Below are 27,532 nucleotides of genomic sequence, written 5' to 3'. Positions count from 1 at the left end.
AGAAATCGGTGTTGTCTGAGTAGGTAAAATTCTGGCACATACAAAAGTCACTGATGACTCATGCAGAAGGATTTGATATCATTTTAATATTATTGCCAGCATGCAGCTATCTTAGGGGCTCAACATGGCATTAGAATGTCGTAATAGTTTAGTAGCAATCAAGAAGTTTAATTAGTTTTTGGAATAAGATGATAGGTATTACAGAGACCTTTTCCTACTATTCTCTCTAAAAATTCAAGTTTTTATTTGTAAGTTCATATTTTGCATCTACAATTTCCCAGTAAGCACTGCATTTCAAATACAATATTAAGCTGTATTTTTTTCTACTTCTTTTATATGAGAGGAGAAAGTAGAAGGTAAAATTAAAACAACCTTTTTTTTTCTTGCCTACTGGGGTATAGGAATGTATACAATGAAGTTTACAGAGTAAAGTAATCCCACTAGCAAGATAAATAAGCTCAGCGTATCAGTCCTCTGCTTCTCTATTTGTAGAGAATCTTTTTTTTTTCTTCTTTTTTTTGTTAAATTGGGGTAGCCTATGTCAGTACTTTTAATACAATAACAGTGTGCAAGACCAAAAGATATAAATTTAACAAGCTGCATAGGTTAGATTTGATAAGAGTTCAGTAGCCAGGTTGTCTTACCATTCTTGTAGGTACCTAAACGAGGCATTAAGATACCAAGTTTTTTCTGTATTGTGTTTTCACAAGACGACTGTTGAAAAATCATTGTAGAGACAGTTGGGTTGTCCTGTTCCAACTGCCATTCCTTACCTTCCTTCTATCACGTAGAAATCTACGAGACTATGAATTCTCTAATTTTCTAAATCTTGCCCTTCTTCTAGTACATTAAATATCTTGTGAACATTGTATCTTTGTCTGCTTTACTGTCAAGATCCTTTGTTCATTCCTTCTTTCTTTTTTATTAGTTTTTGTTACTGTTATTTTTCCTGTTCCATCTTCCAGACCCATGATGTGTTTTGTTGTCTTCAGCTTGATTCATTCATGGCCTGAGGGAGTTAAATTGGAAATCTATTGTAAAGAGAGGTTTTGATGGAGAAAGTGTTTGGATATTCTGCTGCTAAGTTACATACAAGTATCTAGATAAGAGATATTTTCTCTCTTGATAATCTCTATTTGACTACATTTTTCAGCTGTTAGAAAATGCACCCTCGTTTTGCACACTGCTATCAAATGCCTTGGCTGAAATCCTAAACAGACTAAACAGAGTACAACGAGCAAAACATCATGAAGAGGAATTTATGTAGTATTGGTTTCTTTCACTGGAATTTTCATTGATGCTTGGTTCTTGACACAGACATGATATTTCAGGAAAAGGTTTTAATCTTCAGGGTACTATGGAAAGCCAAGTTATTAATTGCTGACAGTTAATGAATTCACACTATTTATTGTATTTGTCATTTAATATGCTTACCTTAAATGTGTATTGAAAGAGTTCACGTCTTTATGTAGTAGTGCAGTCCACATAAATAGAATGGCACATAATTTCCCCATAGTCTTAATATTGTAATTGTATCCTCAGTGAATGTCTTGTAATTTCATTCTACATCATCTTGGTATAATAATGCTGTCTGTTCTAGATACAATTGTTGTTGAAATGTGACAGCTGGATACCGTATAAATGAAAGTAGATTAGCATAGTAAAATAGAACTTCATTTACTCCACAGATATTGAACATTCAGTAAACTGAAATAAAGTAACAAAACCCATCATATAGGTTTTTAATAATTTAAACAGTATATCAATGCGTAACATATTTTACTGAGCAACAGAAGAACTATCTACACTTAGGTTTAAGTCCATCATCATTTTAAATAACAAAAATGATATTTAATTATTCTATTTATTTTCAGGTTTTTTTTATTTAATCACAAGCACGCACATACAGCCATAATTTAATTACAGAGTTTGCTGCATAATTCTGTTCTTATTCCTGAATTCAATTTTGAAAGGAAAAGTATTTCTTTTTAAAGAAAAAAAGATATTTTATTTTGTGCTGGACACTGAAAATCCTCTAGTTTGAGTGAAGAATAATGGAATTAAGAAAAAAAGTTAGGGCTTAAAAATTGTACTGGGTGTTCTAGCCAAGCATTGATCAATAACTTCAAAAGATAACTGGAAGAATCCCATTCCTCCTACAAAGAGGATAAATGGAAATAATAAAATACATGTAAAAAATTATAATTGCAAAAATAAAATAAATGTAAAAGTCAAATCATACTTATTTTAAAATATAATATTTTGTTCTTTGGTGGTTGTTGCAATACAGAGGCATTATTCCAAGTGAAATCTTTATCTGTATATGCTATTTACAAGAAAATATATTTAGCATAAGAATATTTTAAATAAATTTTGAAATATGATTCTACTGGGTTTTTTTCATATTTAAGCTAAAATTTGAAAAATTTAGCAGTATAGAGTTGTACAGACTCTACTAAAGTGGGACTTAAATTTCATCAGTAATTCAATTATTAGGTTAGGTTAAATATTTAAAGATTTTTTTTTATTATATATTTTTACATGGCAATGAATTTTACTTGATTTCTCTTCCTTCAGTGAAAATATTACTTCAGATTTGAAATGTTTTTTAATTAGAACATGACATATTACTTCGATAGAAACAGAAATCGTGTGAAATTAAATTTAGCTATATCTTAATAACATAAGTAGCTTAAACATTGTTCAATGTTGGAATGTATTTCAGTACAGCATTCAATGGTTCATCCTGTTCAAGTAGAGAAATTACATGCCAGGTTTTGTTTTATCTTCTTAGGAGCTAAAAGAAAAGCAAGATTCTAGTCTTAAGCGTGACATGGATGGAATGGGAGTCCCAGAAATTAAGTATGGTGATTCAGTCTGTTTTGTCCAACATGTAGCCAGTGCCTTATGGTTGACTTACAAAGCACAAGATGCTAAATCAGCACGTTTAGGTCCCTTGAAAAGAAAGGTAATGTTTGAGAGTTTTTATTAATTACTTGCATAATTAATGTTAGTTGCACAACAGTTTTGGTCTGCTCAATGTGACAATTGTGGGTTTAATTGTTTTGTGGTTTTTTATTGAAAATGGTGTTAATGTTTCATTCTAAAAATGAAAACAATTGTGAATGTTAACATAACTACATAACTGAAGAAAAACTTTGCTGCTAATAATTGTATTTATCTCTTTTTCTTGCTAGATGAAATTATTAGTTTTGACTCAATTTTTATTTTTGACACCAGTAAAAAACAGAAATTCTTGATTTGGATGGTCAAATAACTTTTTTGAAAATCTACATTCAGCTGTTTAAGGTTGTAAGCTTGTAAGTCATCTTATGTTCACTGATGTTTTAGATTTTTTTTATTTTATTGAGTATCTTGTATGAAATGTCAGTTAAATTTGTTACTTAAGAAATGGCCCTAGACAATTCTTCAGTTTCCTAAGGGATATTAATGAACAGTTTCCTGCCAAAATGTTAAATGTAGTTGCAATGTGGCATCACGAAGGTGCTTCTCTCTGCCTTCTGATTATAGGACTGTGTTCTTAACTAGGGGCATATGAACTGTTATATCGTCAAATTGCACTTACACTTTGTTCAGAATTAAGGGGTTTAGTACTAACTTTGCATAACTGCATCATTGCCAAATGATTATTTGATTCTATATTCATAAGTTTTTGCAACTCGAACCTACTTTTAGAACAAGAAAAATTAAAAAGAAGTTCATTATTGAACAGAAATTAAAATTCATTAATTACTTCTGTGTATATATGTTCACAAGGGGATACCTATACTCAAGCTCCGTAAGATGAAAAATGAGGCCCTCAGCTCACACTTGGCAGAATCTCACTTATTTATGCAGCATGCATGGTCATAAACTAGCAGTGAGTGCCCATCCCCTTCACTTCTCAGCAACCTAGCTGGTCAGAGAAATTCTACCTTGTATGCCAATCATTCAGTATTTTCTTGAGGAAAGATCTACTCACACAATAATGGCCTCTTCCTTTCCCATGCAAGTACTGGCTATGGGATTCTGTTTCCTCAGAGGTTCCAATTTTACTTCTTGAGAAGGCAACATGTAGATTCTTCCTTTGTATTCAGTGAAGAAATTTGCAATGGCTTCCTGTGAAGTTCAGGATTTGTTTTCCTAGTTTCCCAACTACAAGCAAGGGTCTAAAAGAGCCACTATAACTGCCTGCTGGTTTTACTCTCCTTTCAAATTGTTTCACTCATGTTCAAACATTCCAAATCTTTTGTTGTCCCCTCACCTGGAGAATTCTCTCTTGTTAAGTGCCTTCAAACAGAAGAAAACCCAAATGTTCTAATTTCCTGTAATTGGTATTCCTATGGAGGCAAGAAACAGTTTTTCATACTCTGCAAAATATGCTGCTAGGCTATAGTTTTGTAAGCAAGTTTAGAAATATACATCCTTTTAAATTTCATATTAAATTTATTTTCCTACAGTGAAGTCATAGCTTTGTATGCATCCACCACCATCGTTTTTTCAGGATATTTTACCTTTCAGTCACTGTAATTCTTCTCCAGCTAACATACCCTTTTTTTAACGTGCCTCAGTAGCTGTAAGGGGATTGAAAAGTACTTTATTTTTGCAAGAGGCAAAGATGTTTTTTTCTCATATAATCTAGTTATTATCAATGATAGCTGCTGCAAATCTAGAGAGGATAGAGCAACTATGGAATTAATTCTGTTATAAAATACTCAGAATGCCAAGTAAAAATTTTGGTTGCTTGCCTTTGGTGTAGTAACCATGCTGTCTTTGCAAGACACAAACATGTAAGAAATTCTGGCATCATTTATAAGGCTTCTGCTCCATGATTACTGCCAGAACTTTGATCTGATCTCTCTTTCTCCAAGATCCTTGATTACCAAGGCTTCAAGAATTTTTTTTTTTGTGATGGGAAGAACAGTTCTTCAGTGATTGTTCACTTAAAAGACCCCAGGACTACTCTTTAAGGAAACAGTGATCTTTCAGCTAACAAAGCCACCCACAGTGTGTGTGTAAAAAGTACTTGAATAAAGAGAAAAGATGACCAATAAATAAACTAGTCTCCTTCAAGATAATATTATCAATATATTAATTAAAAAATGTCTTCCCAGTGTTCTCCATCACATTCAATAGGTTCTAGCATCCAGATAAACTCATAGGGTGATATTAGCCTCTTTTAATAACACTTCCTTACCATCTTGGAAGGAACAGAGAACATGTGTACTTTGGATCCTGCCAAATACAGAAAAACATCACTTTTCAGTATTTTGACACACGTGTATGACTGTATATACAAAAAGCTGTTGTTAAATAACCTTCCCATTAGTGGCAGTAACCACCTATGTAACATTATTCTTCTCTTTGTTAGCCATTCAGTGTCTTCAGAATTACTCAGCTAACTGGGAAGTTGGTCAACACATTTTCACTCTCTCAGAGCTAGAAAAATACATTTTTCAGTATAAAATTCGTTTATATTTTAGGCAGACAAGCAGGATAACACGTTTAATTCTTACAAAAGTGCTGTAGGATTTTACTGACTCAAAATGATCAAGATTATTTTTTGCGATAGCTAAAAATTATGCTGACTTTTACTAAAATTGCATATTTATTTGAAGAGAAAATTAAAAGCCCACCGAAGGATCTCTGCTGTTACTTGAAGTTCATATGGTGTTCATTTCTGGTTCTGGTAGGAATCCAAGATAATGTGTAGAGAATAGTTAACTGAGTCAGAACTTACTTGTAAATGTTGTTGCTCCTTTAGCTGCATAACTTCTATGATGTTTGCCATTCCAGCTTGATTTTCTTGTCAGTAGTCTTTTCATGGATGAATACTTTAGTAAATGATGCTTAAGGTGTTGAAGATTCTCTTTCCCTGACAGCCAGAATATAGTATGACATTTTTTATTTCATTTGGAAAATATTCGATAAGCATATGTTTAATGAGTTGTAGATGAATAAAGGTATATTAAAACATGTTCTCTGAATAACTTTTATGTAGTACAATCGAGCTTGTAATTAATTAATAAACAGTTATATAAATAAGGTGATTAACAAATAGCTCAGTAAATAAGCTATTGCTGTTCTCAGTGCAATATTGGACTAAGTTACTAAATATTTAAAGGTGCAGAGGCTTTTAACATAATTATTGTGATAATTAATGACTTTCAATAGGTTATACTGCACCAAGAAGGCCATATGGATGATGGCCTAACCTTACAAAGATGTCAACACGAGGAATCCCAGGCTGCTCGAATCATTCGCAATACTACAAGCTTATTCAACCAGTTTATAAGGTAGTTGGTACCATCTGATATTTTTGTATTTATTTTAAAGTCTTCTGAAATGATAATGTTTTTTCTAACAGAATCCTTACTACCTACTTTCAAGTATTTGTATTTAGAATGCCATTAAATAAATAAAAGAGTTTATTTAAGATTATTTATGTGAAATCTAACACCTTGAAGCCAGAAACAAACTAGATGATAACCCAGGCTGAAGAAAACATGTTAAATGATCTCAGTGTAGCTCCATTAGTAGGCTTTCTATGGTAGCTAGAACTTCACAATATTCATAAAAGTGTTCTTATTTTTCTGTTTTTCTTGGTAGACTAAATATTATAGTGAAGTCCATTCAGATTTGTCAAAGTATTTGAAAGGAATATTGATACCTAATACTCTTTAGATCAAAAATATGATGGGAAACCATAGTAGCCCTGGGCCCATGCAAATAAACAACAGAAGAAAGTACAAAATAGCTCCCTGCAAGTCTGAGAGAATACCAGTTTATTGGCTTCAAAATCTGAGCAAAACATTTTATTTGTATCTTTTCAATAACCTATCCTGTCAATCTTCCTACTTCTCTGGCACCTCTCTGATTGTATCTGAAAATTTTAAAGATCAGAGGAGAGGCAGTCCTCTCTGGTAAACTGTATGCAGTGTAACAGATTGTGGACAGTAACAACAATTTGAATATTAGGCTAAATGTCAGCTGAGAAGGTAAAAGGAACAAACTTCTTAATTTGTCTCTCTCAGGTAATTATTATATGAACGTTCCTAAATCTCCTGTTAAACCAACACGTTTATTTGCCGTGGAATGGATTTATGCATATTCAAAGTCAGTAACAGCATCTTAGATGAGAGACAGTGAATTTATCTGGTTTTGAGGAAAAATTAAAGTTGTGATTTTGAGACTTTTTATTAAGACTAATTAAATCATAGTAAGAACTGTGGCTGTTCCACTAACTGTATAAGAGAACTCAAAACCAAATGTGAAAACAGTGATGGTTATTTCCACAGATAGGTCTTGGATGCATGGGCACTGTGTGACATTCAATATATGAGTAAGCTAATCGTAGAGCCAATACTACAAGTGATATTAAGAAGTCATGGAAACAGAACAGTTTAATATGACATCAGACTTTCTCTGTCATAATCTTAATTTATTGAGAAGTTTATATAAAGAACTGTACTTGTTATGTAGTTGCCTAATATCCTTGCCACACATGGACAACATAATACCTTTCTTTGTATGGAAAATTACTGTCTCAGCCAACAGCAAAACTCATGCGTTGCAGAGGAATATCATTTAAAGCAGTATATCTAAATTGGCGTATTGCTGACTGAAGAGCTTTGGTGTCCTCAGGAGATGCTGAATATTAAAAAACTATTGAAAAAAATAAGCACAAAAAGATACTATGTTTATTTCATCCCTAGTTTGGTTTTCTGAATTCAGTTATATTTAAGCAATATTATTTATTAAGTAGATTTTCTGAATTAAAACTTGACTTGCTTTCACCACATTAATGCACTCACTTTGGTGTAATTTTTCCAGTCCTCTTGAAGTATGTGTCTGCTTAAAAAGGCTTGTCCTACTGTTGTATTTGTATTTGCTGTGCTGAGGATATAAAACCAGAACCACCTCAGCTCCTCCTAGATTGTACTGTTTATAATAGTGAGTCAGACCCTGAAAAACTGGCTTGTCATCCAAGACTGAGGAAATGCTTAAACAGGAAATAGACATTGTTTTACTGACAGATGAGATTCCTTGAATTCCTTCTATTATAAAATCTCATCCTTCTCTATTTTCTGTATAGAGCTGAAATAGAAGACCTAATTAATGGTTAGGATTACCTGTTATTTTTTGTTCTTTGTCTAGAAGACTGGGGTTGTGCAGCCTTAATAACTGCTACTATTTTAGTCTGAACGTTACACCTATTTAAAAAATAGATTTAAAGCATCTAAACAAAATCAGTTACTGTAAGGAAGCACTTTGGTACATCCTTCATCTCTGTTTCATCTTTTTGCTGATTTGTTTCTTCTGTTCATTTATTCATTTTTTAGAAATCATTCTTTATACATCAGTGCAGAAAGGGAAACCTGATTCCACTTTAGGAAGCTCTGAGTGCTGGACACCCAAACAGTAGATATTTGAATTATTTGCAATTTAGATCAGCTCTTGCTCATATATATATGTCATATGTATAACACGACTAGATTTAGATAGCAAAATAATATAGGCTGCTACATAATGCTGCAAATGACAGTATGAAAATGAATAATGCTATCAGTCTTTCTCTTTGTTGTTTTCCATAGTGGAAACAACAGAACATTATCACCTACTGCCCTGCCTGTTGAGGAGATGGCTCAGACTCTGCAAGACCTAATTACTTACTTCCAGCTTCCCGAAGAAGACCTGGAACATGAAGATAAGCAAAGCAAGCTTCGGTCACTCAAAAATAGACAAAATCTGTTCAAAGAAGAGGTGAAGAGAGGTTTTGTTATATTATTTTAATTTTAAGTGTGTCAGGTTACAAACATTGAGAAGAAAACAAGCATTATAATCTACATTCATACATACGATTTATAATGTGAAGTTCCATAGCTGATCTATATATATAAAATAGACCATAATACCATGTGATAACTTGCTGTTACTTATTTTTCGTTTCCAAACTTGTCACAGGCCACATGCTCTCTCACATAAAATTTGGCCTTAATACTTCTGAGCATCTTTAAACAGATGCCATTTTTAAAAGAAATGATTGTGACAAGAATTTTCTTTTTCTATGAAGTAATAAATGGCAGATACCCCAAATGAATATTAAAACTTGTATCATTGATAGATGCTATTTCTGATGTCTTGTCTGTCCACCAGGAGGTGAAACTTTATAAGTATCTGTGCTACTTTTGAAGAAGGTTGTGTATTACATAATTGTAGAATTACTCCTCTCTGAAAATGGAATACACTCAGTATAAATAGGAAATATATTTTACAATTTAGACAATTCAATACCATTTAAGTCTGCAATCAACTGAAGTTAAAAATCTATTCTAGTATTTGAACTTGTTTGTTTTACAGATTTTTTTATTGGATAATAAAAGTTCTAACTTTTGAAATTAAAAAAATTCATTTCTCTGTAAATGTAAAGTGGTTTTTTCCCTGTGTAGTAAAGATTTTATGTAAAAAAGATTCTGTTCACAAAAATTATAAAAGCCTTTTTGTCAGCTTTGTTTATTCCTTACTTTTAATAGTACTAACCTGAGTTAGTACAGAATACTATAGAATCTTTCCCTAAAATGGGTGACTTTCATATAAAAATATGTGTATTTAGGTCTTGTAAACAATAGGTTTTTCTTTAATCTAAGATGACACAACTTTTGAACATGTACAAGAAAAAATATTTTAAAAGTACAACAACAAATACTTTTTAATGTACAGTTGCCTTTCTTCTCTGTCATCCTCATTTAGGGAATGCTGGCATTAGTTTTGAATTGTATTGATCGCCTAAATGATTACAACAGTGCAGCTCATTATGCTGGAATTGCAAGAGAAGAACATGGCACAGCATGGAAAGAAATTTTGAATCTCCTTTACAAATTGTTAGGTAAATTCTTCAATAATCTACTAATGTGAAAAAACAGAATTTGTATTCTTTCTAGCCCAACTTGCAGTTTCACTACCAAAGATTAAATTGTATGTTATTCATTCTGTTGTGTGATTTACAGAATTTCTCCCATATACTTACTGATATTTATTGCTTAGTTCATTGAGCAATGAAACAGCAGAAAAATAAACCTCAGCTAGGAAGAAGACTGGTGCAGCATGCAAAATGCATATATTTTTAAAAAAAAATATTTAAATGTACCTATGTTATGCAAATAGGTGTGAATTATTATTTTTAAAATTAGAAAAACTGGAAAACAGTCCTTATATAGGAAGGGGAAGAGAAGCCTAAAGGTAATACTCAGAACTTTCAGGTCTACTGAATCCATGTTTGTCAATTGAGGCTTAGATTTTTAAGTGTTAATATAGATTTAAGTGGCTTAAATAAACAGTAATCAGTGCCATACTTTCTAGAATGAACTGCTTCTGTGTTGTAGGGCCAAAATAATAGAAAAGGAGAAGCATGTAAATGTGTATTTCATTAAATCACTAATTTGATACTTGAGCTGCATAACCCTTCACATAGGAGAATCTTGTCTTCGGAGAGCGTTTAAATACATTCTGGTTTCATTACAAAGAAAGTTAGTCCTGAACTATAGTAAAATAAGCAAGTCAAGAGTTAGGACAAGAATAAAAATAAAAAACAGGGGAGGTGCGTGTGCGTGCTTTGAAGAATGAGGTCATTCATACAGCACAGCCATGCAGATACTTCTGGTGAAATCTCATTGATTTAGAAAGCAATGAGATACTATCGCCTGCATTTTGCTAGCGTTAGAGTTTAAAAGTAGGATGAAAAAAACTTTCTTTAGTGCAATGTAGATCTCTTAAGAATTTGTCTTGAATGTCTTCTGCAGGTACATCTTCAACATGCTTGCTCTGATGTAATAAATATGAAGTTAATGCTTTGTAATATAAATTCTTGATAATTGTACATAAAAGGCTTGTTTTGTTGTTATTCTATGATCAGTAATAACTTCTGGAAGAAAAAAAAGCCATCATTGCTTGAAATATTTGAAGTTACATATAGTTACATAGTTACATAACATTAGGCACTGCTGAAGACAAAAAGCTATTCCTGTATAACGTGTTTTAAATAGAAAGTAGAGCTAAAGAACAGTACCCTACCTGCAACTGAGGTTAAACTTTTGCACCTGATCTTCCCGCTCCCTGATTGGAAGAAATAGAAAAAGAAGTGTTTCAGTCCCTTGATCAAGACAGCTTGACATTTGCATCAAACAAGGCAGATTATTTCTTTTTAAATTATCAATTAAATAAAACATAAATAAAACATATTTTTTGCTGAAATTCTTGTTTATCCAGTAGACCAATGTCAACTCCAAAAACTACATGCTCTTTAGAAGTCAAGTTAGTTGGTGATATTCTAACTAATGGAAATGTTCTTTATCACTGTAGCCTATGTGTATTTAGGAATTGTCTGTTTGTTATTTTGTGTCATAGTTATTAAAATTATGTTAAAATATATATGATTAACATAGGTGATTTAAAACAGAAATTTTCTGTTATAATATTAAACCGTGTGGGTTTTTTCTAGCTGCTCTCATTCGTGGCAACAGAAACAATTGTACTCAGTTTTCCCGAAACCTTGACTGGCTAATAAGTAAATTGGATAGATTAGAATCTTCCTCAGGTGAGACTCACCTTTATTTATGTAAGTTAACTATCAATACTCCATACACAACTGCCTCACATAAATGTCAGAGCACTTTTATTCGAAAACGTGTGTTAGAAAATAAAAACATTGGAGATTAATTTGTTGTTTTTGTTTGTTGTTTTTGGTTTTTTGTATTTTTTTTAATGAGCCAAGTATTGCATTTAAACAGGTATTTTTCTGGCATTTGTTGAGAGCCATGCATTTGGTATGCATAATACCACCTCTGATCAGTGTTGAATGCATCTTCAGTGAATTAATGGGTTGGAACAGAAGAGTATCAAGACTAGTGTCCCATTGCTGTTGATTAACACCTGAGGAGTTTGTAGGCACAAGTGCAAATAATGTCTATATATAGAGAGAGGGAAGGGGTTTTTTTGCTGCTTACTAAAACTTATGTCTCTCTCATTGAAAAGAAGTAGCTAAACTTGCATTTTGCTCAAGTAGTTTTAAAATTGTGGTTATTTTCAAAAGAAAACATAAATTAACAGCTTCATAATGCATTTATGTCTAATGCAGTTCTCATCATAGTCATATCAATACTCTTTCAAAATGTTTTCATTCTCTTCCTGGGCTGGAAAAAAAGGATTGCGTCTCTTAAGATACTTCATTCTTTACTGAGCTTTTAGATTGTATTCAGTTGCACATATGATTTAATGACAGCATTATTTCCATGGCCTTCATACAGGTATTTTGGAAGTGTTGCACTGCATCTTAATTGAAAGCCCAGAAGCTTTAAACTTAATAGCTGAGGAGCACATCAAATCTATTATTTCATTATTGGATAAACACGGGCGCAATTACAAGGTATGTTTGGGAAAATCTAAGGATTTATTAATAATCTTACTATGATTTCTGGAAAAAATGTCTGCGTGGAAATATGTGATTCTGTTAATTCTAGTACATTTAAAAGAATAAAATGACCTTGAGGTACATCTGAAAAATTGCTTTGTTGGAATTAAAAGAATGTGTAATATATAGTTGCTCTTCAGTTTTCAATTTAGTAAACATGTGTGACAAGCAGATAGCTAAGATATATTGATATCCAGTCAGAACTCTGGATTTGCTGAGAAAATGAAGCATTCTGATGGACAGAGTAGTTTGCTTTGATGCAGGGCTCTGCAGAAGCAGCAAACTACCATTGTTGTATCTGCACAAAGACAGATGTAAATCCTGCAAAGCCATTCCTAACTTGAGCAAAAGTAATAGTAACAGAAAAGAGCAAAAATGAAATAAGAAATCAGAAAAATCGTAGAATCACTAGGTTGGAAAAGGCCTTTGAAATCATCAAGCCCAACCATACCAGCCAGTTTTTACCCAGCAGAGGTTATGCCTGTCCAGGCCAGTGGTAGCCCATTTCTTAAACAGAAATAATCCAAATATCTGAAAACACAGGTACTCAGATGAAGGAAAAAAACCCCTTGAGTTATACTAGAAGACATAATGATGGAAACTAATTTAGACATCAACTTGCGATTCATTATGACAGAAGGTGAACACAGTTTCTGACTGGAGTCAGCATTACTTCACAACACAAAGAATATAGTTGTATATGTGATTATTTTGATCTTTCATTCTTCAATTAATATTTTATTTGAAAGACTGATGATCTTCAGGAAGAACAGTGTAAGTTTTATCAAACATAAATTGCTGATTTATGGGGGAAGGTAATATGAAGAACCTAACCGATTACTGATATGGAAAAAGGCATTTTAAAGCACAGGCAATGAGTATGAACTGATGTAAGTAGTCATAAGAAAAAAAAGCTAAAATTATAGCAATAAGTTTAGCTTATGTTTTAGCTGTTAGAAAGGCGATTGTTCTGTGCCAGTCACCTACAAAAAGAATATATCAGCTGGAGTGTCTTAATGTAGACCTCATAGTGTGAACTTAAAGCAGAAAATGTTGCATACAGGAGAAGAATTGGACTGGGTAATGGATTTGTGCATTTCCATTTGTAATGTCTTTGTCTAAAGATCAGTTAGGAATGAAGTAACAGATTTATTTGTTACTCAGAAATAGTATATCTTCTTGTCCTACTAGATTAGACATTAGTGATTTGAAGGATTTTTTAATGAAAAATCTTGTGTCATAATTATGGTCGGGAAGTGCATAGAGATTATTTAAAGGATTTTTATGTAAATAGCATACTTAAGACACTTTGCAGCTGACCACTGGCCAGAGTTTCTGCGGTTATTTAAGTTACTATCTCTATCGTTTTTTCTAGAGGTTACTGCTCAATAACAGAGATGGTAGAAAGGAAAATGCATGGGCTTGTACATAGCAAAGTTCACAATATATTGGCTTAAACTGCTATTTAGAGTGGTTTTGTGCTAATCTACTGGGCAGAGAACAGGAATGGCTAAACTAAGTGTTCTGTTCTGCCGCTGCTTGTGTTGTATGAATTTCCAAAATAATAATCAACAGTGTGAAGTTGGTGCTTTGTCTTGGAGATGGTCAGTAGATGATTTGGGCTCATTGTTCAGTGATTCCTTGTCAGAGCTCAAGTGCATCTTTAAGCTTCTCATTCTTTTGCAAAAGTGTGAGCTTTGACAATCAGCATTGAACAACATTAATTACTGTGTTCTCTCTTCCAAAACCTTTTGCCTCAGTAATCTGTGAGAGAATTATTTCAATCCCTTTCATTCTTCAAACTATGACCAAAAAAATAAAGCTGAAATTTTAGAATAAGATATTTCTGAAACTCTGTTTTTCTTTTTTTTTTCTTTTTTTTTTTTTTAAATAAATGGATCACTTGTATTGGAAACATGCTTTCAGAACAGATTCATAAGCAGTCTGACAACTGCGGTTGAGAACTGTCCACTAATTCTGCTCAGAAAGTTTCTTTGACTGCAGTAAATTTCTAAAAGACTTTAGTTTTACTCATCAAACTTTCAATGAGATTTAATTTTAAAAATTGGGAGGAGTTGATGTACAGCTGTTCTACTTTTGCTTTTTTTTTCCTGACAGAAATGAGAATACAGACACTCAAAAGGAAGGTTTTGTGAGGCATTTTGCAAACCCTGTGTTCTGAACTTGTGTTCCACAGAGGTTTGATATCCTCTCTCAGTAGTACAGACTACACTCAGCCCATATATGTGAAAAATAATTGAAAAATAATAAAGATAATGATAATTATATTCCTTTAGGTCTATTCTGAATGTAAATTAAAATAACATCTGAATAACAGTATGTGCAGCTGCCTTTACCTGTCTTTCTTCTATTTTTTTCTTTTAAGGTTCTTGATGTGCTTTGCTCTCTCTGTGTCTGTAACGGTGTTGCAGTTCGTGCCAATCAAAATTTGATCTGTGACAATCTACTGCCTAGAAGAGACTTACTCTTGCAAACACGTTTGATTAATGATGTGACAAGGTATAGTCACACATTTTATTGTTGTATTAGAGAAAATGGAACTTAGATGTCTTCAATAATTAATTGAAGAAAATACTGTAAGATTTCAAGATCAAGACGCACACTTCAAGAAGTGTTTATGTATTAACTTCCGAAACTCCCATTTTTATTATCAATAAGGCAGTCGTAACTGAAACAGTGCCTAAAAAGAATTTTCTTATTAATTAGCTGTTCTGAAATAGATGAATGAAAGTTGTTTGTTCCCATTTTTTAGATTTTAGGAAATGATCTTGTTAATCCTCTTTTGACTATGCATTTTTCAAAGCACAGAACCTGTACCTTAGAGGATGATTCTACAGCATCTTTATAAAGTAATAAAATGGGTCACTACTTTAAATATCATAAGCAAAATGTGGACATCTACCTTCTTATTGTATTTGCAATGTGGATTTGACTATTATACAGCAATACAATTTGATGTCACATTCACACTAACTGGCTTACATTTTCTTTCTTAGCATAAGGCCAAACATATTTTTGGGTGTTGCTGAGGGCTCTGCACAATACAAGAAGTGGTACTTTGAGTTAATAATTGATCAGGTTGATCCATTCTTGACGGCAGAACCTACCCATTTACGAGTTGGATGGGCCTCTACTTCAGGTTATGCCCCCTATCCTGGAGGTGGAGAAGGATGGGGAGGCAATGGAGTTGGTGATGACCTGTATTCTTATGGTTTTGATGGCCTTCATCTGTGGTCTGGTAAGTACTTTGTTCACTTCCATTTATTCTTTCATTTAGGATTTGCCTACCTGTAGCTTCAGTACCTCTGTGAATATAGCATGATATTTTATACTGTTGCACTTAGGACTCCAGTTTATCATGAAGTTATTTAGAATTTCAGATCAGACTTCTAGCCTGAGATTTTAGTCAAAATTGGATTATACCAGTTAGGCTTTTTAGCAGGTTGCTTCTACTTTCATAAATTTGATAAAAAATTGGCTTTTTCCAGGTTTAGATCAATACTGACTTAAGTCTATCCATTCAGATTTGATGGATGTACTGATCTCAGACAAATTCATTGTATATGGATCTACATTTCCAGTATTCCTTCTCTTTGTATATACAGTGGAAATAAAATGATGTTACCATCCTTACACCTATTGATAGCTTTAATAAATTGAATTTAAATTTTGATAGTTTCATAAAAGATAATTTGGGCAATGAGAAATAAGAATTGCTAGATCATTGCCAACTTCAGGGCTTTTTTAGAAGATCAAATTTGTGTGGTATAATATCAAACTGAAAGCCTGTAGTTGCTATCCTGTTGGCAAAAAATATTCTTGATATTATTACCTAAAATAGGCTTAGAAAAAATAGTTTCTCTAGGAACGGTTCTTAATATGTGTAGTAATCTAGGAGACTTGATTAGTACTGCAGTGAAGTAGATACACTTTCAGTTTATAAAGAAGAGAGTTAATGGATGGCAGCAAATGCATATTTTGTGTTTGCTTAAGGATCAGTGATTGTGGTCTTATTTGTTATTCTTTGTTCAAGCAGCATGAAAATGTTAGTGGGCTGAGTTAAAGAAAACGTGGAAGTCAGTTTAAGAATTTAGCTTTCTATGTTTCCTGTAAAAATCTTTTAAAATTTGTTCAAAAGATTTAGAGAAAAATTCAGTATGAACACACTCCATAGGTGTATCTTAATTTAATGATTTTGTTTCTTGAGTGTGTAGCCATGCATAATACTTTCAGAAGTTTGGGGAAAAAAACAGACGTTATTTCAGTCCTCATGTGTACATTCTTTGGTTGTTAAGTAGTATGTTATTTTTCCTTCCAGGTCTCTCTTGCATACAGTAAATTATGGGGTTTTTTTTAGCTAGTTCAATCTGTGGCTTGTGCTTTACTTAGTGTATGGTATTCAAGGCATGTAGGCAAAATTATTAATTTCCTTATATTTCTTAGGGCCCTGAAATTCCATATGCAGTTAAGTAATCTTTAATTTCTCAGAAAAGAGCAGTATGGGGCCATGCAATTAAAAGATGTGCTGTGAATAGAGCATACATAAATACGCTGAATTCGATCTTATTGCCTGAATTCTAACATTTCCTAATTTGGGTGTGTTTGACTTTTCAATTATATTAGCTTTGTTCTAGCATAGGATTTTGTATATAAAATACCTGTGCATGTGTGCACTCGCATAATTCAATTTTTTTTTTCAGCACTACTGAACTATTCCCAAATGACAGAAATAATGATTTTGGGGAGTAGAGTAGGAGAAATCTGTAATATACTCCATTAGAAAAGGATGAATAAATCAATAAAATTAAGTTAAACAGTAATTGAACCTCTGAAATACAGTGCTGTATAGTCTTTTAAATCTTATCTCCAGTGTTGAGGTAAAATTCAGAAAACTTAAACTCTCCCGAACAGTTAACTCAATTGTTCTTTAGTTTCAAACACAGTAATTTGGAATAGTGCTTAACTGTTTAATTGGACTTGCTTTACAACTAAAATAAAATGTTTTCAAGGGAATTGTTTCGAAAGGAATTCCGCAGAGATAGTCCTTGGCTAAGAATATACTCAGATAGTCAAGTGCAATTGAAAAACTGCAGTTATCTGTAAATGTGTATAGTTAGATTACTTCAGTTATATTATCTCTAGTTTATTATTATTATAATTGCCAATTCCTGTGCATAACTGTAAAGTTCCACCTTCCTAGGTGGGAAAATGAAGTTTCCTCTCTTTACTCTACGTCTGTAGGTGATAAAGAAAACCTGGCCCATTAAATTTTTGATCCATTTTTTGATAACTCAGTAAACCATTCTTCTTCTTGATATTGTAAACCTGGGTTATTGGTCAAAATCACAGCTCCAGTGGAATTCTAGAGCGGTTTGTGTTGGAAGACCTTTAAAAGTCATCTGGTCCAACCTCCCTGACATGTACAGGGACACCTTTCACTAGACTAGAATGCTCAAAGTCCCATCCAACCTGACCATGAACACTTCCACTGATGAATCGTCCAGAACTCTGGGAACCTGTTTCAGTGTCTCACCACTGGATATTCACAGATACATGAATCTGTTATTTCATGAGTAAATAAAGATAATGAAGATACATCAATGTTAGCTTTACAAAGAGGGCATCTCTTACTGTGTCTCAGTACTCTTGCATCAGACTGCAGTGTGAATTTGTGTGATTTCAACTGAGCAGGTTCTGTCTTGCTAACATTGTCAGAGGTCTCAAATGGTTCATTTAGTTTATATACTTTTCTGCCACATATTATTTTGAAGAATGTTTACTTGCTGTCTCTCTAAAAAGAATCCTTCATAAAACAGATGAATGCAAAATCTTGTCTTCGTAACTACAAACAAGAAAATAGATTTTTAATTTTTTTTAGGAAATAATTCCATTAAACCTGTAAGAATCTAAAGCTTCTGATTGCTGAACACTTCTATCCTAGGCCGAGTACCCAGAGCTGTAGCATCTGTCAATCAGCATTTATTAGCATCTGACGATGTGGTTAGCTGCTGCTTGGATTTAGGTGTACCCAGCATTTCATTCCGCATTAATGGACAGCCAGTACAAGGAATGTTTGAGAACTTCAATACAGAAGGGTTTTTCTTCCCTGTTGTAAGCTTATCAGCAGGTGTAAAGTAAGTACCACTTAATTGTTTTCTTTACTGTCTTGTCACATAAAATATTGCCCAAATTTATATATGATTTGTTCTATTTTGTTGTTTCCATTCTGCCCAGCCACCAGCTGGAAGGGAGGCAGGCAGAAAAGTACCGTTATGTTCAGTGATGATATCACTTAAGGGTGAAATGTGAATCTGTTAGCAATTTGACCAAGTCACAGTGTCTGAAAATTTTTTTTATGATTATTTTGTGACTTTGAGGAAATTAATTTTGTTCGTTCCAAGTTCCAATTACCAATAAAAAGAAAAGCGCGTTAGAAACATGGCACCACATTTAGCACTGATTAAAATTCTCACTGGCTTTCTCAGCAGGGAGTGAAAAACCTAAATTATCATGAAAACTCATGCTATATTCATGGTAGGAAACACAAAGAACTGATGAGAAACAGTTTTGGAATATTTTTCCTAATATTGCCTACTTCTTGGCTATTTTGTACCTAAAATACTGAGATTCAAACTTACCATTTTCAGGCTTCTATTGTTATCTTACCTTTGTATCATGCAGAAAACATTCTGCAAATATCAGTCCACTTATGTGGCCAAAATACTTGTATTGACATTACCACGCCAACACAACAACAAAAGACTAGCTCTTGTACTTTTATTATATATTGTATTTATTTTTAATATATACTACTGCATTAATTAATTAAATTTTGCTCTGGCCAAAACAATTTTTTAAAAAATAGAGCGTAGATGATGATGTTACTGATAGTATCTGCTAGTATGAGTTCTTGACAACTCCTTGGTGTTTATTGAAGCATTAAATACACCTGCATTTTTGTAAGCAATATTCAAAGATTTTTTTAATTTTTGAAGTTATTTATTTGTACTGTTAGTATATATTGACTTTAAGAGCATAATTTTTTCATTGAAAAATTCACAGAGTTCGTTTCTTATTGGGTGGACGACATGGAGAGTTTAAGTTTCTGCCTCCTGCTGGCTATGCTCCCTGTTATGAAGCATTACTTCCAAAGGAGAAGATGAAACTGGAACCAGTGAAAGAATATAAGAGAGATTCTGATGGAGTGAGGGATTTTCTGGGTACAACACAGTTCCTTTCCCAAGCTTCCTTTATTCCTTGTCCAATAGACACCAGTCAGGTATGCTAAGAATGCAATAATGGAATTACAAAATATAAATTCCCAGTATAAAAACTAAGCTAGCTTTCTACCTTTCTTAGCAATTCATCGTTTGTGTGTTGTGATGTATCTAACTGAACTAGATGATATTGGATATACAAGACAGGGTTAATGGAACCTTTTCTTATTTGTGGAATTATTATACTCTTTTCTTAGATTGCTCTTCCTTTTCATCTTGAAAAGATCAGGGACAAACTAGCTGAAAATATCCATGAACTGTGGGGAATGAATAAAATAGAACTGGGCTGGACATATGGCAAGGTATGTTTTGAATGATCTGTCTGGGTAGTCACCTTTATTAGGTAAAGTCTCCTACTAGAAAACCTGTACGTGGAAGTTGAAGAGAGTATTTAATGGTGGTCTATATATTACTGACAATAGATGAACACGTAAGCTAGCAGGAGAGAGTGATATTAATTAGTGATTAGAAGGTGAATTTTGGATATAAATAAGCTAGATATTTAGTACTGTAAGTAATTAACCATTTGAAAAAAATCTTAGTTGAGAAACGCAGTAGTTATACCAAGATGGAATTTTACTGAACATCATACTGATAGCAGGTAACTCCTCATTTAACTATTTAGTTACACTAATATTTGAGATCAAAGAGATGGCAAGCAAAAGGTCCATTGCGGAAACTGCTTCTCTTGATAACAGAGGTTTTGGTGACATTTGTAAACATTCAAATTCATCAAATCTCAGTTTTTTAAATTTAATAATTTACAGTTAAAACATCATTATAATGATCCCTTATAATGTGGTATAACAACTTGAAGAGAGTAAGGCCATCTGATCAACATTGTTTAAATGCATATGACACGGCATTTCCTGCCCAATGAATGTCACCAAATAAAAAAACAGTTATAGGGGTAGGCCAAGAGTATTATATTCAGAATATTATATTAAATTCAACAACTATATTAAAAGTATGTTCTGCTTTATTTTTCCAGTAGTCTTTTGAACAAGTTACCAAATGATTCTTTAATGTTTTTGATTTAGGATGCATTCAGCAGATCAGATCAATTGAGCATGCATTCCTCGGGATTTCAGCATGAACGCTTATCAAGTTTACAGACTAGCTTTTTTGTGTTCTGTTTATATATACAGAACACATAGAGTAGCTATCTATATATTTTATGATTGTTAGTTATGGGGGGTATTTATAGTGTGAGTAATTGTCTTTACGCAAAAATAAATAGTATTGGTTAAGTTGTCTTCATTATTGCAAAGAATTAACAAACTTTTTACTGTGGTTCTGGCTTGAGCCTGTAACCAGAAAAGTACTCTTTTCTGTTGCTTTGTTGCAGATACGGGATGATAATAAAAGGCATCATCCTTGTCTTGTGGAATTCTCAAAATTACCTGAGACAGAGAAGAATTATAATCTACAAATGTCAACTGAAACCCTCAAGTAAGCTTTAAATTTAACAGAAAAATACAGCCTTTTTTTTAATTTTTATTTTTCTTCAAGTAGTTTATACTGTTGTAAGATATAAAAATGTCAGAATATATCATTCCAAATATATTCTGCTAATTTTGCTAGAAGTTCCAGGAACACATTCAGAGTGATTTAGAAAAATCATGTATCTACAGACGTGCAAAGAAAACTACACCAAATCCTCTTGGTTTTAATAAAATAGCATAACTTTCATGGGACAGATTAGGAGCTTTTGAGACTTTGAAGATTTTATTACTTTTAATAATATTAAATAAAGTCCATTATTTTGAATGACTTGCCTGTTTTTAAATATCATTAGTTCTGCATATTTATACTGAAAACAAAAGAAATTTATCAAATGGGTGTGAATTATAATGTTGTATTTCACTACTACATTATTTTTATTGTTGGCAGAACACTTTTGGCCCTTGGATGTCACATTGTTCATGCTCATCCAGCAGCTGAGGAAGATCTTAAAAGAGTTAAACTTCCTAAAAAGTATGTACCTTATGATAATTATCATATATTATTTGTCACTATAGGGTATTAATTAAACAAAGATAAGGTTGTTTAAAAATTACTCATTATGACCCCCATACCTGCTATGGATTTACAAAGCATATGATTGATCCATTACCTTTGCATGTGATATTGGTTTACTGTAGATGCTGCTGCATTACATTACCTTGTGAAGTAATTAACAGAGACAAAGTCATGTACTTAAAACCACAAGCAATTATATGTTACATGATCTTAGAATAGATACTTCGAAGCTAAAAGCAACATTTCAGTGCTTTTCTATCACATAGCAAAGAACAGTATATACACATGTATATGTACCTATATATGTATATAATGGTAAATTTATCTACTTGAAAAGGGTATACCATTGGTTGGCTTGTGTGATGGGGCATGCTTGTCTTCTAGGGAGACTAAAGTCCTTACTAAAAATCTAGCTAGGCTCATAAACAAGCTTTAAACTAGATGTGAAGGGGAAGGGGGATGAGACCAGGCTAGTTGGGAGTGAGCCTGGAAGTGGAACTCCAGTGACTAAGAAATGGTGTGCTGGCAAGGACCACCAGTATGTCACCACAGAGCAAGTGGGGGCAAGTACATCTGGATGAAACTGACACTGAGGTGTCAGTTATTCCTAGGACCATTCAATTGGGAATAAACACTATTCCCTCTACGAGGGCTGAAGATTCACCAGCCCTGCTGAAGTGCATTTATACCAATGCACACAGCATGGGTAATAAGAAGGAGGGGTTGGAAGCTGTTGTAGGGCAAGTACACTCCGATGTCATTGCCATCACAGAAATGTGGTGGGATGACTCATATAACTGGAGTGCAGCTATGGTGGGGTATGAACTCTTCAGGCGGGTGAGGAAGGGTAGGAGAGGAGACGGGGTAGCCCTCTGTGTTAGAGAGTGCTTTGATACCCTTCAGGTCGATTACAGTGAGGATGGGACTGAGTGCCTGTGGGTTAAAATCAGAAGAGCCCACAAGAAGGTGGATATTTTGATGGGAGTCTGTTACAGACCACCCAGCCAGGAAGAAGCAGCTGATGAGCTCTTCTATAAACAGCTGGGGATAGTCTCAAGATTGCTACCTCTTGTCCTCATGGGAGATTTCAATCTTCCGGATATCTGCTGGAAGTACAATACAGCAGAAAGGAAGCAGTCTAGGAGGCTCCTGGAGTGTGTGGAAGACAACTTCCTTGTACAACTGGTGAATGAGCCAACAAGGGAAGGAGCCCTCCTGGACCTGCTGTTTGTCAACTGAGAAGGCCTCGTGGGGGATGTGACTGTTGGAGGACACCTGGGACAAAGCGATGATGAGATGATAGGTTTTTCAGTTCTAGGTGAGGTGAAGAGGAGGATTAGCAGAACAGTCACATTAAACTTCCAGAGGGCAGACTTCAGACTGTTCAGAAGGCTGGTTGACAAAGTCCCATGGGAGACAGTCCTTAAGGGCAAGGGAGCCCATGAGGGCTGGGTGCTCTTCAAAAGGAAATCCTAGCAGCTCAGAAGCAAGCCATCCACATGTTCTGGAAAAGGAGCCAGCGGGGGAAAAAACCAGCTTGGTTGAGTAGGGGGATCTTGAGATAAATCACAAAGAAAAGGAGTGTTTATGAGCTTTGGAAGAAGGGACAGGTGTCTTGGGGGGACTACAGAGAGGAAGTGAGATTCCCAAGGTTCATACTGCAGGCAGTCTACCATAATGCTGGTCTGATACTATTGTCTTCAGTAACAGAACAAATAAATCTTAGTTTCTGGCTCTTGTTAAAGTATTTGATTTGAGCAAGAGAGAGTCTGCATGTGTCTTAAATAGTAGAGTAGTCTTTATATAAGTCTATATATAAGAATTGAGAGGGTAATACCTATTACTAAAAAACTACTAAACTTATTCTTCAGTGAACAAGTGGAAAGAACAATGCTTAAAATATGTTTTCTTCTGTTGGAAAAATAGTAACACAATCTTTGCAGAATAATTTAAAAAAAAATACCATACTTAGTAATGCATACCAATAATTTCATAAGAAGTCATCATGCAGATCTTTAAAACAGAAATTACTTGAAAGGTTTAAATGACAAATATAAAATATATAAAGACTCATTTAATGAAAATTTGTTTTTCTCACAGCAACTCTTTAGGCATGTACGTGCAGATCTGGGTCACATTTAATTAGGGTGCAAGCAAGTAAGTGGAAAATGAGACTCTCATAAAATACAGTTTATATCCTAGTCAATGACCAGACGCGATGCAGCATTTTTGCAAAGAAATGTGAGAATATAGATTGAAAATTGAAGCCCACTCTTTGAATGCAACATAGATATCTTTAAACACCATCTGCATGGTATCTTGACTCTGTTTTCCTTTGTCCACTTAAAGTTACATGATGTCAAACGGATATAAACCTGCCCCTCTTGATCTTTCTGAAGTGAAATTGTTACCTTCACAAGAATTTCTAGTTGATAAACTAGCAGAAAATGCACATAATGTCTGGGCAAAAGACAGAATAAAACAAGGATGGACCTATGGCATTCAGCAGGTAAGGACTTTTTTAGATGCATTTGGAATAAGTAAATAATGTGAGATTTGTTTTCTAGAACATCAGTTCATTGGAGTCTTAAATAAGAGGATAAAGGCTGAATGTCATGACTGGAAAAGTTGCAGAGGAAGCAGGGAAAGAAACCTTTCCCATGGTAGTCTAAATAGATTGTCAGACCTTCAGCATACACTCTGTCTTATTACATAAAATCTTTGTGACGTTTAAACAGTTTTCTTCTTGTTCTTTTTTATAATCCTTTGTAGGATCTTAAGAACAAACGTAATCCTCGGCTAGTGCCATATGCATTACTAGATGAACGTACTAAAAAATCAAACAGAGATAGTCTCCGTGAAGCTGTTAGAACATTTGCGGGCTATGGTTATAGTATTGAGCCACCTGACCAAGAGCTAGGTATGTACTTTCAATAAGAATCATGGCCTTTTTTTCCCTACAGTGCTGGGGAAAAAAGAATAAGACACTGAAATAGATAGGGAAAATGTAAGATACGAATTAATAGTAGTGGGGTTCTGCAGTCGACTTTAATGAACAGTGCAAATATACTTTGTAAATGTCTATGTATTACTTAGATGTATCTTTAAAAAGATTGGTTGCAGTTAATGATACGATAATTCTAATTTTCATTATTTTTAGATCAAATCTGGAGTGTGAACGGACATACTGATTTTCATTTGAGAATAATGAAAATAAAATAATATGGGATAAACTTAAAAGTTTTTTTTACATGTCATACAGATTAGTTTTGACTACTTCAAGCCAATTAAGTTCTTAATAAGTAGTCAAAGAGGTGTACCAAGTTCAATGAATTTTTAAAAAAATGAAATTGCAAGCATAAATTTGTTTAGGAGATTTTTATATATATATATTTGTTATACCACTGTAATTCTTTGACAAAAATCCAAACCAAAACAAAACTTTTTTGATGTTTTTTTTTAAAAATGTCCTAAATGTATTGACTTATGTAGGAAAATGTTCTGTTGTATTGTAATACTGTATTATTGTATTGTATTGCATACAGTAATCACACATTTCTGGGGATTCTTCTAATCAGTTTTGTGTTAAGGGCTCTGCATTATGTGGTTCTTTGACATATTCTGTTTCTAAATAGAGGATAATTACCCAACCTGTATAGAAATGGAATGTGCTATCCTCTACGTGCTGACTACTGTTCCCCCTTTTTAACTTATACTATTAAGGTTCTTAAATGTGCAGTGGTAGGTAATGGCTATTTTCAGAGACAGAATTACTGTGGACAGGTGAAAATCTGAACAGTGACATTTACAGTTTAATTTCATTATAAAAGGTAGAGTGTTTTTCTGGTTACTTTTTACAGCTGACCAAACAGTGGAAAAAGTCAGCGTCGACAAGATACGATTTTTCAGGGCAGAACAGTCTTATGCGGTGAAGTCTGGAAAGTGGTACTTTGAATTTGAGGCTGTGACAGGTGGAGATATGCGGGTTGGCTGGGCCAGGCCAGGCTGTCGACCTGACATAGAGTTGGGAGCTGATGACCAAGCATTTGTGTTTGAAGGAAGCAAAGTAAGTACATCTTTATCTTTTCTGACCTATGAACAAGCTAGGTAGAGAGCTACGGTATAGGTTTCCTCTGCATATTCCAGATCAACTAGTAGAATATTTTTAACTCATATAAAGGTACCTATGAGGTCTGTTTCATGCTGCATAGTATCTGCATTTCAGTTCTGGTCATTGAAATTATGCTAACAAAAGTGTGTTGGTTTGTTGCTATCTTCCTAGGATATACTCAACTGAGTAACCAAGTCTATCATAAGCATAAGCAGATTACTTCATTCACTTCTGGTTTTTTATAAGTGGTGTATTACAAATGTAGAACAAAGTTTCTTTGATGACTCTAAGAGAGAACCACAGTTCTGATTTCCCTTTTCTACTGTTTTTTGCTTTCTACACATTGTTTCTTCCCAAACATATAGTGGCACTGCATGTGGAAATACAGTAACACTGCATGTGAGAAGCAGAATCCAGTGAAGACTTGATGTTATCCAGGTTCTAAATTGCTTTCTGCGTATTACTGAAGTTAGAATGTCTTAGTTTCTCTATGTAAAATAACTAAGATAATGATCAATCTAATTACCTGAAAGCCATGATTTGTGCTGTTTGCAAATTGCTTTGAGATCCTGAAAGGTGAAATCCTTGTTTGTTTCACTTTATTTATTTTTTGGTTTACTTTTTAATTTTAGCATGGTGTTTATTTACTTGGGTTTGGGTTTTGTTTTTTTTTTTTTGTTTAGGGACAGCGTTGGCATCAAGGCAGTGGATTCTTTGGACGAAGCTGGCAACCAGGAGACGTGGTTGGTTGTATGATAAACTTGGATGACAAATCAATGATCTTTACTCTGAATGGAGAGTTGCTTATAACCAGTAAAGGTTCTGAACTTGCATTTGCTGACTTTGGAATAGAAAGTGGTAATTTTCTTTTTATAGTTACATGGTTATAAGAAAACAAAACCAAGCAAAAATCAGAAAAAAATCTTTCATAGTGGTTTAGTGAGCTGAGAAATTGTACTTCACTGATGTGAGCCTTCAGACTTTGCTATGTGTTAACTAAATAAAAATTTATTTTAAGAGCGCTTATCTGGCACAAATTGATTTTGGCTTTGTTTTTCCTTTAATCACAAGTAGATATTAGTGGGATTTCAGCAATCAAAATGGGTAAATTTTCTTCAAGCCTTGTGAGACTTATTCACAGGATTGAACTTCAGCTTTAAGAAAAATTGGTAATAATACCCAGCTTGGAAAATTTCCCCAAAGCTGAAAATGTAGTTTCTGATTATCTCACTGTAGCATACATAGAATCATAGAACAACCAGGTTGGAAGAGACCCACCGGATCATCGAGTCCAACCATTCCTATCAAACACTAAACCATGCCCCTTAGCACCTCGTCCACCCGTGCCTTAAACACCTCCAGGGAAGGTGACTCAACCACCTCCCTGGGCAGCCTGTTCCAGTGCCCAATGACCCTTTCTGTGAAGAATTTTTTCCTAATGTACATGTACTACGCTCTTGTCTGTGAAGGAGAAAATGTGTGTGATGTGGTGAGAGGCTGCACCAAAAGAACAATTCTTTGCAATTTAAGATGAGTATGATTTGTAATATTTTTTTTCCATTCCATTCATAGCTTATCTGCATTTCTCCTTTTTCTGTGCTGTTTTTCCTGTTCTGCTTTTTTTTCCTCTGACCA

At 33.8% G+C, this 27,532-nt stretch overlaps 1 protein-coding gene across 1 annotated transcript in view; it reads left to right on the top strand.

Annotated features, from left to right (window-relative positions):
• RYR3 (ryanodine receptor 3) overlaps window positions 1-27,532 on the top strand; it is a 218,562-nt gene that overhangs the window by 68,964 nt on the left and 122,066 nt on the right. The window contains exons 11-27 of the mRNA XM_069858332.1: window positions 2,795-2,968; window positions 6,175-6,296; window positions 8,595-8,763; window positions 9,751-9,886; window positions 11,498-11,593; window positions 12,303-12,421; window positions 14,853-14,986; window positions 15,484-15,725; window positions 18,429-18,621; window positions 19,550-19,766; window positions 19,962-20,066; window positions 21,113-21,216; window positions 21,658-21,741; window positions 24,136-24,295; window positions 24,559-24,706; window positions 25,647-25,852; window positions 26,581-26,755. Of these exons, the coding sequence (XP_069714433.1) occupies window positions 2,795-2,968; window positions 6,175-6,296; window positions 8,595-8,763; window positions 9,751-9,886; window positions 11,498-11,593; window positions 12,303-12,421; window positions 14,853-14,986; window positions 15,484-15,725; window positions 18,429-18,621; window positions 19,550-19,766; window positions 19,962-20,066; window positions 21,113-21,216; window positions 21,658-21,741; window positions 24,136-24,295; window positions 24,559-24,706; window positions 25,647-25,852; window positions 26,581-26,755 (2,584 nt within the window). The remainder of the gene's footprint in view (window positions 1-2,794; window positions 2,969-6,174; window positions 6,297-8,594; window positions 8,764-9,750; window positions 9,887-11,497; window positions 11,594-12,302; window positions 12,422-14,852; window positions 14,987-15,483; window positions 15,726-18,428; window positions 18,622-19,549; window positions 19,767-19,961; window positions 20,067-21,112; window positions 21,217-21,657; window positions 21,742-24,135; window positions 24,296-24,558; window positions 24,707-25,646; window positions 25,853-26,580; window positions 26,756-27,532) is intronic.

Source organism: Phaenicophaeus curvirostris, chromosome 5, assembly GCF_032191515.1.
Source record: "Phaenicophaeus curvirostris isolate KB17595 chromosome 5, BPBGC_Pcur_1.0, whole genome shotgun sequence".
Taxonomy (NCBI): Eukaryota; Metazoa; Chordata; class Aves; order Cuculiformes; family Cuculidae; genus Phaenicophaeus; species Phaenicophaeus curvirostris.
This window is presented reverse-complemented; position numbering and strand designations above follow the sequence as displayed.